Source organism: Hipposideros armiger, unplaced genomic scaffold, assembly GCF_001890085.2.
Source record: "Hipposideros armiger isolate ML-2016 unplaced genomic scaffold, ASM189008v1 scaffold_119, whole genome shotgun sequence".
NCBI classification, from domain to species: Eukaryota; Metazoa; Chordata; class Mammalia; order Chiroptera; family Hipposideridae; genus Hipposideros; species Hipposideros armiger.
Genome location: NW_017731469.1, coordinates 2,585,487 through 2,596,832, shown reverse-complemented (window position 1 = coordinate 2,596,832; position 11,346 = coordinate 2,585,487). Strand labels below are relative to the sequence as shown.

General features: G+C 46.9%; 1 protein-coding gene across 1 annotated transcript in view; it reads left to right on the top strand.

Moving 5' to 3' along the window:
• Window positions 1–9,656, top strand: part of AR (androgen receptor) — a 192,443-nt gene extending 182,787 nt beyond the window's left edge. The window contains exons 5-8 of the mRNA XM_019647975.1: window positions 48–195; window positions 1,292–1,422; window positions 2,260–2,417; window positions 3,110–9,656. Coding sequence (XP_019503520.1) covers window positions 48–195; window positions 1,292–1,422; window positions 2,260–2,417; window positions 3,110–3,265 — 593 coding nt within the window. The 3' untranslated portion in view covers window positions 3,266–9,656. The remainder of the gene's footprint in view (window positions 1–47; window positions 196–1,291; window positions 1,423–2,259; window positions 2,418–3,109) is intronic.
• The last annotated feature ends 1,690 nt before the right edge of the window (window positions 9,657–11,346 follow it).

Here is an 11,346-nt window from a genome sequence, read left to right as displayed (position 1 = left end):
GTTACCATAATCCTCCATGTTAGAACCATGATTTCGGTGGTAAACAGACTGCAGTGTTGCCATCAACAGAAGCTTGGTAGTGCAGTGGAGACCAGAGCAGTCCCATGCCCCAGGGGCAGCAGATCTTACTCAAGGGGCAGCAGATCTTACTCAAACATTCTCTAGGGTGAAAGAGTTTGCAGCACCACTCTTCCGGTCAGTTGATTTGAGATTCTACATCAACCCTTTATCTTGCCAGTTGGGCTCCAGCTGGAATTGCATATTTGTACAGCATCTGCCCCCTTCCCTTTTGCTCCAGACCAGCCAAGATCTCCCTGAGATGGGATGCCAGGCTCCCATCCAGGCTATACCAGGCCTGCTCAGCCTGTGGACTCCACTAGTGGTTTGGGAACCGAAATGTTAAACCACAGCCTTCAGGCCCAGGCTGGGAGGTCTCCTTGCTGAAAACCAGGAAGGCCTATTAGCAGGAGGAGGCTTGCCATGGCCAGTCATGGAACAGAGAGGTTGCTCCCCCCGAGAAGCTATCTAAGCCTTGGCTACTTACCTATATAATTTGTAGGTGATAATGTGATGATATGCTCATAAGTCACTAGAATCAAATCAACTGACACATGTTTATAACTCCCAAACCGTGGTAAGGAATGGCCAGTACCTGAGGGTGTAGGCTCCGGTTCAGCAGGGGATACTTAGATTGAACATTCAGAAACACTTGCTGGATGATTTGATAAGCATTGGAATTCCTTCTGAAGGGACGATTGGGGGGGATCCCCTTCCCTAGCAGTGTTTAAGTTTCTAGTATGCAAAATGGCATTCAAGCTGACAGGCAGGGAAAGCGACACGATGAACTATCTGTAGTCACGTGGGGATCCTGGTGTCCCAATGCTAAGAGTTGATTTCCAAGCCCTGTTGCCTAGAAGTCCTCCAAGTTGGGGTGCCTGGAAGACATGTTCTGGCTCTGGCTGTGGCTGAGATAGTAAAACTGTAGTCAGGGAGACCGTGTGCCTGGCCCATTGTGTTCCTTTGGTGAGGCTTTCCTGTCCCCATCTCAGGAAACAGAAGGGGCACGGGGGCTTGGAAATTCCATGTACTAACCCATATCCTGGCCAGGGAAGATGAGTAGTTATCAGGATGTCAGGATTTTGGGGGGAAAAGAACAGCCTTGTTCCCTGTCGCTGAAGTAGCAGTAAGAGAAACAACAGCATCTCTTCCTGGAGAATCTGGGGAGGGGAGGGTAACCAGAGACGTGCTCTTGGCCTTATGGTAAAGCTTCCCCTATTCGTCTTCTTCTCAGGTACCGCATGCACAAGTCCCGGATGTACAGCCAATGTGTCCGAATGAGGCACCTCTCTCAAGAATTTGGCTGGCTGCAAATCACGCCCCAGGAATTCCTGTGCATGAAGGCACTGCTGCTCTTCAGCATTAGTGAGTGCTGGTGGGGTGGAGGGCGCCCCCCGGGGCACAGGGGCTCAGACGAGCTGCTTCTCTCCTTAAAGGGTTCTCAGGGACAAGCCCGCTGCTGGACATTTCCTTCTTCTTTCACCTCCCTTCCCATCATTTTTCCTCACAAGAATAAACTTCATGGCTAGAGACCAATCTGTTGGCTAAAACTCGACCTCCATGAGAATCCTACTTACCCCCATTCTCTCTTTGGGACAAAGCCTCTTTGGCTGATTGTAGCAGGTCTCTGCATTTTTCCAAAGCTTCTACCATAGAAACAGGCAAGGACCACCTTATATTTCTTGTAGGGCAGAAGGAATTGCCTTCTGGAAGGAATTTCCTCTTCTGCCAACAGGAGAAGGTCTATGTAAGTAATTCAGACAGGGTTTGCTTGGCAGCCAAGGAACCCTTAATGTGTCTTCTAAGCAGAGTGCTGTCTCAGCCTCTGTGACTGACAGCAAAATAAGGCCAAAATGGATATTCAAAGCCATGTGCCTTAATTGTCTAAATCGGAGCTGGACTGTAGGCAGTATAAAACCATAGGTCCTAAGAAGTGTGTAGATGATAAGAGTAGAAAAAGGAAAGGCTCAGTGGACTTTCTGTTCTTGCTGCCTTTCGAATCGAGTCCAGCTAGCCATTTCCCTAAGACCTTCCTAGCAGACTGGAAGCCCCAGGCATACAGACTTTAACTGCAGGAAACCAAGTAGATGATCGCCTCCCTGGGGGTTGGGGTCAAGTTTGTGGTCAGAAAAGTTGGTGCTTTATCTAATGCTCCCTCGGGGGCATGCTTTCCCTCCCCATTCTGTCTTCATCCCACATCAGTTCCAGTGGATGGGCTGAAAAATCAAAAATTCTTTGATGAACTTCGAATGAACTACATCAAGGAACTTGATCGTATCATTGCATGCAAGAGAAAAAATCCCACATCCTGCTCAAGGCGCTTCTACCAGCTCACCAAGCTCCTGGACTCTGTGCAGCCTGTAAGCAAATGATGGAGGGTGCTTTGTCAGGGAGAGAGCAGCCTTATAGAGCCAAACGATCATATGTTCTCCTAGGGTCTGGCACCACCTGTTGGGAGGTGCTTCGATTGCCCTCTGGCTCTGAGTGTGGTCCAGGAAGAAAATGCAATGAAGAAAAAAGGAACACAGGTCACAGTGTCCCAGCTGGATGTTGAGAAGCAGGTGGAGGAGTTGAGAACAGAGCAGTTGGGACTCCGGGAAGGGGCTTAAAGCAGATAAGTTCTGCAGGCAGACAAAACAGACTTGGATGTTTTCCCTTCTTCCTTGAGATGTGTGTGTCTGAGTTTCTGTGCACATGCATTTGTATTTGTGTGTGTGTGTGTGTGTGTGTGTGTGTGAGAGAGAGAGAGAGAGATAGAAAGAAAGAAAGAGAGAGACAGACAGAGAGACAGAGAGCAGAGAACACCTGCCCCGTGCAAGAGGAATACCCAGTCCTGAGTCAGAGAGCTTACAATTGTGTAAGAGATCTCTTGGGAGCCCTCTGTGATTCCTTGAAGACCATTTAGCACGTGTGTACACACACACACACAGGCTGGGAGGACCAAGGACAGGGAAGAAGGAGAAAATCAAAGGCGGGGGGGTGGGGAGAGCCTGCCAGAAGCCAACTCCTCATCAATGTGTTTTCTTCTTTCCCTCCTTATTTTCCCCCACAGATTGCACGAGAGCTGCACCAGTTCACCTTTGACCTGCTAATCAAGTCCCACATGGTGAGCGTGGACTTTCCAGAAATGATGGCAGAGATCATCTCTGTGCAAGTGCCCAAGATCCTTTCTGGGAAGGTCAAGCCCATCTATTTCCACACACAGTGAAGCTTTGGAAGCCCCCATTTCCTCACTGCACCCTGCTCCCCTGTCAGAGATCTTCTGCCTGTTAGAACTCTGCACAACTTCTCTGCCGTGCCTTGGGGAATTCCCTCTATTGATGTAGTCTGTCACGAAGATGTTCCTGAGTCCTGGAAGCTGGGCTTTTCTCTCTCTTCCACCTTCCCCTGCTGACCTTCCCACGGCACTTTCAGACTCTGCTCCTGCCATGGCTCTTCTCTGTGTTCTGAATGGTGTTGTATTCCTTTAAATCTGTGGTGATCCTCACGTGGCCCAGTGTCAAGTTGTGCTTGTTTATAGCACTGTGCTATGTGCCAGCCACACAAACGTTTACTCACCTAATGCCACGTGAATTTCGCAGAACTAAGAGTATCTGGGAAAGCAAAATCAACAGCAACAACCACCCAAAACAAAACACAAAAAACCTTGCTAGGATATTTTTCCTATCAAAACTACAAAAACAAATCCCCAAAGAGGCTGACAGTGATTAGAATAAGGTGAACATTACAGGCCCATGGGGATCCACTGCTTTTGGCCCAAACCCTCCCTACTCAGGAGACTTATATTCTGCTGATGGCTATTGGCATTAGAGGGCAGGGTGACCCCCGAGCTGGTTCGTGGTGGAGACAGGGTTAAGACAGGACAAAGAGGACAGATGGGTCACCAGCACCTGCCCACAGCCTTGGCTCCTGAGGGGTAGACTGCTCAAGTGCAGTGCGCTTCATTGTGCTGAAATGTGCTTCTTGTTTAAAAACTTGTCGGCATGTGGACGCGCCCCCCACCCCCACCCCATCTCCTCTGTCTTTCACCCTCTGCCTCCACCCTCAAATGGACTTTCAACAGCTTTTCTAAGAACTTGGAACTGAATTTTCCCTTTAGCCAAAACTTGGCCCTGGCCACTGAAGTGAGACCATCGAGGAGAGGTGAGATAAGGCCCCATTCGAATCCAGGTCAGCTTTCCCATTTGTGGACCAGGAAGGAGCCTGGGGCTGGAGTCAGAGGGAAAAGGAAGCAGTGGCTTGGCTGTTGTGCTTGGCATACTGAAGAATGGGTTCCTCTTGCTCCCACCTTTAAAATACCTGAATGTTTTCAGCCTGACTCCATGCAGCTGCAAGTTCCCTTCACCCCCTTCGGTGTTTCCTGGGCCTGAGCTTCAGCACGCGGCGTTACAGCCACAGTGGTGAAGCTTCCACTTCTCTGGGCTTGTTCACAGACTCTCTGCTAAGAGCCCCCAACACCAAGAAGGCCAGCAGCTTTAGCATCTATCTTCAGAGGCCATCAGGGTCAAAGACTTCTTGCCAAATGTCTCTCATCAACTACCAGATCTCTGGAGCCCTCAGAGAAACAGAAAAGAAGGCATCACAAGATTGGACAAGCTGGGCATCTTGCCCTTGTCCCCCCGAGATGGTGCCTTCCCACCAAGTGGAGAAATGCCAACTTCTTCCTTCAGAGCAGTGAAAGGGGCTATCCAGATTATGGCTGAAGAGAAAACTCCATGACCAGGCTGAGAAGAATGAAGGTACTCAACCCAGAACCCCTGGAAGCACTCTCCTTGCCCACCCACCCCCCACCCCCGCCCCAGCACATCCGCTTGTGGAAGTCATGGCAATGAGAGAGCAGAAACCAAGAGGACACTCTGAAGACCCAATTAAAGTCTTCAGTGGCAAAGCATAAAGCCAGACGGGTGCCATCTGGTGACTTCACTCCTCCCCCTCTGCTGCTGATTCTGGGCTCCTTTGTTGCGGCCTCTGCATCAGAGGGAAGCCGAGACATTGAGAGTACCGAGCCACGGCCTCCTTTGGAAAGGTCTGGTTGGTGTGGCTCCAACGGGCTGCCACCCGTGAACTCACAGTGTGTTCCTGGGACACTGGTTTCATGCAGTCCTTTGGCACACCTCTGTTCTGTTGACTTCGTCCCCCAATCCCAAGTGCAGCGGGGGATGGCCACCTACTTGCTCATCTTGGCCACTGCCTCCTCACTTAGCTCTTAAATTCATCGGCTGAACTCAAGAAATTAGGAGCCAGTCACCAAGCTGCCCATTTTAGTTGGTTCACTTTACTTGTTGAGAAGATAACTTTCTGAGTGACATGATATGATCTCCATGGGTTTCATCCCCTGATTTCTGTGTTGATATTAATAGCCAAATGAACTTGCAAAACAGCGTCTTTAAATAACAAGGGAAACAGGAACCTAAGATGGCACTGCACCAATCCAAGGCTGCCTGAGAAAAGCGAAGCTGCCAGGTTCTCTTGCTGGGGTAGGATAGCTAAATGTCGCTTGTCTTTGTTATGATACCTTTTGGCGTATAGAAGCTCATAGGATCACTTTTAGCTGTTTTCAACAGAAAAAAAAAATCCACCACTCTTTTCAGTTAAACTAGGTTACATTTAAATAGTTCCTTTACATACGTTTTGAAATGATTCTCATCTTTTGTGGTACATGGATAGCATTCTAATATGTATCCTTGTAAAGACTAGAGGCTCTCCTTTCCATTTCTCTAACTATCACATTTTTCATCTTTATGGATTTCCCAGTCGTGACTTGTCTTTATGAATATATATGTTTTTCATTTGTGAAAGCCCAAAATCAGTGTAATTGAAAGCAGGAACAACGGGATTACTCCAAATTCCTGAATGGCAAGACTAGGGCAAAACAGCCTAAAGAAGGCCTACTGGTTTTGCAGTGGGGTTTCTATGAGCAAAACGTATTTTAGCTTGGATCTGTTCTCCCACAGATGAAAGGGCCATGGGTGTTCCAGCCAATGGAATGGAAGGAAGTCTCATTTTGCATGCACCGCACTCTGCTCTAGAAACAGAGTTGATGCGATTCGTACACTGTGCTCACCCATGAAGGATCAGCACCCCGACCTGCGCACCTGTGAACTGGAAGATGCCCATCACTGATAGACAAGGCACAGGGGCTATCCCCAAAGACGTCTACAGTGTTCGATGGGGATGGAGTGTGAGGAAGAGAAAAAGCAGGAGCTCCAGAGAGAAGACCCCATCTGTGGGGGCCGCAGACAGCTGCCACAAGCACCAAGTCTGTGCTCAAAGAAAAGAGGCCCGTGGCCGTTTCAGCTCCTGTTCATTGCGCAGCTCACCCAGACCTGGCCTCTGAGCTGAAATGGCGAGTGGGTTCTCTGATCATAGCTTTTCTGTGCCACAGACCGTATCATTGTCCTCGGAGAGTTCATTCATTTTTTTTAATGAGAAAGGGAACTTTTGAAGGATTCTGTCACATATCTTTGAAAAAGAAAATCAGTAATACATATATATTTTATATATGTTCACTGGCACTAAAAAAGAAAAAAAAAACAAACAAAAAAATGCTTCATTCTGTCCTTGTGTGCTTTGGGTAGTTGCTGAGGGTTGAGAAATAATTTGCTGGTACTAGAGTCCCTCTCTGCCCATAGTTTATTTCTAAATGCATATATGCATACATAACAAGAACTCTGTTTGTACTTTAGGAGAAAGTAGGCCCATCTTCAACATGATACTGACATTATACAAATGATGTAACTTTGAACATCAAGTAGCACAGATACGGCCTTGCCCTCTTTACTCCCTGGATATTTGGCAGGGAGCACAAGCCCAAGCCACTCCTTCTATCCCTTCCCAACGCTGTGCCAGGCTTGCACTTCATGAGACCCTCTCCTGACAGCTCAGTAGCTATCCCCGTATGGTCTGTGCACAGTGAACAGGGAAGCCAGGAGGCTGACCAGTGATTCTCCTGTGCCAGTCGCCCAGAGGAGGGGCCACTGAGCCAAAGGAGTGGCCTTCATGCTCCGCCCCCGAAAGGGAGTCATGGGAATCAGGAATGCTAAAGCACAGGATCAAATCCCCAACTTAAAGTCACAAAAAGCCATTTACCATGTGCAATTTCTTGTAAAAGGAAGTTTCTACCCCTGCTGCCTTTTATAGGCAGTTCTACTCTCATCACTAATCTCTCTGAAATCTTTGAAAGATGTTTTTAAAAAGACAAAGACATGAGAGCATCACATTATATAACCAAAGATTACACTGTATCTGCTAAGATACCAAATTTTTTAAGGGCAGGGAGGGAGTAAACATTAGTGCCTCTTTGGTAAGCTATCCAAAGACAGACTAAAGGACTTCGCTGGTGACTGACTCATAAGACTTTTGTGGGTTCCCCCACCCCCACAATATATGTTTAGAAGAGTGGGAGGTCATTTTGACAAAACATGAGATTGTGGGTCCTTCACTGAGTGATTGTACACGCAGAGCTAGCTTCCCTTTTTCCTAGTAGTCGTCGAGCACCTTTTTGAAGCGCCATCATCGCATGGTTGGCCCCTGTGTTTGCTAGTGCCCATGTTAGCTTAGCTGAAGATGTGAAGCCCTTGCTGAGGAAGGACTTGCTTTTGCACTAGAGGGACAGCAGGCAGAAATCCTCATTTCTGCCCACTTTGGAAGACATAAAAAGTTCTCTGCAGTTCAAGGCAGAAGGTTGAAATATACTGTAAATGAGTATTTGTATCCATGTTTCAAAATTTAATTATAATATCTATATCTATTTATATCTATATACTAATAGATATAGATAGATACATATATAGATAGAGATGTAATGTGTTTTGATAGCTTTACCTTTCTCTGCACCTTTATATTTGGCTCTAGGTCACGATGGATACCATGTACTTGTGAGAGAGGCTGCACTTACATTTTGGAAGCTCTCTCAGAACGCAAGACACCCGGGTTGATCAGATAACGAAGAGATCACTGCCCCTACTGGGGCCTGACCCACAGGCCTTGCAAAGGAGCAGAGGGGGACAATTGGTAGGGTACAGGATGTATTGCACTTTACTAGCCAGAGACTGATGAATGTTTAAAGGGTGGTGCAAACCCATTGGAACCAACTGGGATTTACTATATGGATGGCCCAGACTTGGGGCCAAAGGCCCACCCAAATGATTAGCCAGTGGCCCCCTAATGGGACCTGAGCAGTTGGAAGAAGGAAGGACATTCTTTGTTCTTCACCATCCTTGTGAGAAAAGGGCAGTTTATTGCACTTGGGAACCTCGAGCAAGAGCTCCACCTTTCACATGATTAATTCACCTGCGATAGAGGTCTCTTGCTACTGGGTGTCTGTGTGCTTTAATTCTGATTTTGGATATGTTCTGTAAAGATTTTGACAATGAAAATGTGTTTTTCTCTGTTAAAAATTTGTCAGTGTACTAGAAGTAGTATCTCTATAGGTACAGGTCCATCTCTGCCCACAGGCAGGGGTATTTTTCTTCAATTAAGAGATTGACACTGGGGTCCGTTGCCCAGAGCCTCCCAACTCTCAACCATTTCTAGGTGAAAGCAGAAAAATCCACACTATTCACTCCTCTTCAGACACTTCAACTAAGGTACCAAACTATTTGGAATGTTCCCACTCCCCCCGGAATGAGTGGTATTTGAATTTAGCAGGTAGAGTCGTAAAGAATACAACAACACTCTTTGACTCAGCTTCAATGTATCCCCATTTGATTTGGCCAGACAGTAAGTAATAGGTATCGATTGGTTTCCAGCACCAATTCAGTATAGCAGGGGTGCTGGTTCCCTTCCTCATCCCCCTTGTTCTTGGCCTTTCATGGAATTAAATGAGAAGCTATGAACTGCGTGGCCCTTGTGGCCCAAAGCAGTCCCCACATGCACACTTAACAAGGCTGCCGTATAGCTGCAGATTCCACTGGCTACTGAAGTCTAGACCGTCCACAAAGCCCAAAAGAAAGACCATTCTGAAATGCTACTTCTCTGGTGGTGCCCTCCCTGGCTGATGTTTCAAATGGGAGACCGTGTTTCCTGCACAACAGAAAGGCCAAGCCCCCAGTCTCTCCCAACCTGAGCCCTTGGTGCTAACTGTCCAGCAGTGTCGTGCCTGTGGGGTTGTCATATCCCATAAGCCATCCGGGTGCTGAGAGGAGTCACCCCTGGGATGGCCCAAGCCAAAACAGAGTCCCCTCGCCACTCAGTGACACCTTTCTGCTTTCCCTTAGACTGGAACATTGATTAGGGAGTGCCTCAAACATGACACTCTTATGCTGTCCTTGAGATTAGTTTGGCAGCAGGAGAGAGCAGACTGTCTAACCAGATCTAAGAATGGATTTTGATGTTGAGGGAAAAAGAAAGGAACAGCATCATATACAGATTTTGTAACAGAAACATTCGTTTTGCTTGAAACTTCTACTCTGGGGCTTCAGTTCTCCAGCGGGCTAGTGTTCTGTTTTCTTTTTGTAATCTTGGAATCTTGTGTTGCTCTAAATATAATTAAAAATGGCAGAAACTTATTTGTTGGCATACATGTGTGACTCTGTGTTTGTCTCTTGTCTCTGCTTTCAGAAATGTCAACCATTGTATAAAATACTGGCTTGCTGGTCTGCCAGCTCAAACTTGGCCACAGCCCGTGTTGTGGCTGCAGGCTCAAGTTATTGTTAACAAAGAGACTCAAGAAAAAGCTGCTAATGTCCTCTTATCACTGTTGTTAATTTGTTAAAACATAAAACAATCTGAAATTTCAGATGAATGTCATCAGGGTTCTTTTAATTAGCTTTTTTTATTGGCTGTCTTTATTGCAGTCAAGAGTTGGTATTATGCCCAGTGGCCTTTTATCTTACTTTGGTTTTCATATATTATTTTTAAAATCTTTGCACAGGGGTTATAAATTTGATCTGTGTTGGCCTTAGCATAGGTTTACCTGGGACAACCAAAATATCAAAGGGTGTGGGCTGGAAAGCACAGATTGATGCTGGCAGCCCGTTACAACCTCTCATCAAAACCCTTGAGCTTGTCAACCACAGGAAGGCCACACAAAACCCAGCTGTTCATCCTCATCCTTGTGGGAGCATAAAATCGCTAGGGGCTTCACTGCCCAGGTCTTGTCAAGCTTCAAACAAGGAATGGGCATGTTCACATGTTAGTGTTTTTCAGGGGCTAGATCATCCTTAACCACCCAGGTAAAAATCTAGCCAGCCTTATTCAGGGTTTTCAAAAGTTCAAGCAACTCCCCCTCCTGTCTCCTCTCAATGTGCATGTGTATGAGATCCCGATGGGAATTTCGGGGCTTGAGATAGAGGCCATCAATGGGCTGTGACAGATATGATAAGGAATTGTGCTCTCTGTGCCTTAGTGTCCTCACTTGTAATAGGGGTTGTCACGGTGTCTCTGTCCTCAATCCGGGTGGGGATTCAGTAAGAATGTACGTGATGCAGCCGGTGGGTTTATTTCTCTGGCTTTGCTCCCTGTTTAAATGCCAGAAGCTTGAAGACAGATCCCACATTGAGCCATGTTGTCACTGACCACCTCAGAGTGCGTGCATTTCTCAACATTTTCCTGAGAACAGTGCTTGATGGGCAGAAGAAACAGGAGATTCATGGGATATGTGTTTGTGTGTGTCTAAGAGAGAGAGAGAATATGTATGTTTGTGGGTTGAGTGTTTAAGTCAGACCTGACTGCTTGAAGAGCCCCTATGACCACCATCGCTTAGGATTCTCCTCTCTTGGACCCAGAGAGAGTGACCGAATAGCCACCTTACTTGGTTTCATTTACCACTCAGCTCCCGCCCGAAGTGACAAGGTATATAGCATCCACCATAGATTGTCTAAGGAATAACAAAGCACGCAGGTCATGGAGACCAGGACACCTAGTGGATTAAAAAGAGTGTGGAGGCAGGAGTCCTGTATGTGATGTGTATGGGTCATATGGCTAGTGCGCAGCTAGGATTCTGGCCTGCTGATCTGATACTGGGCAAGCCCTTTCCTGCACCTTGGTTTTCTCGTCTATGAAGTGAGTATGTCTGAAAACATGGACTAGGACTAGATGAGATGGGGAGCCCCTTCTAATGAGGACACCATAGTTACTGCAAACAGCAACACCTTTCTTAATGATGACCAAAAGGGAAAAGGAAAGAGCCTTTTGTTATCCCCTAGAACATGTAGTTTTGACTAGAATCCCAAGGTTTGTACTTGACAAAAATTTACTGGACACCTGGGGGGCAGGGTTTCCAAGCAACAATTGAGTCCTGTGTAATAGATACTACCAACCCCTTGAGGGAGGGGGAAAGGGTGCAAA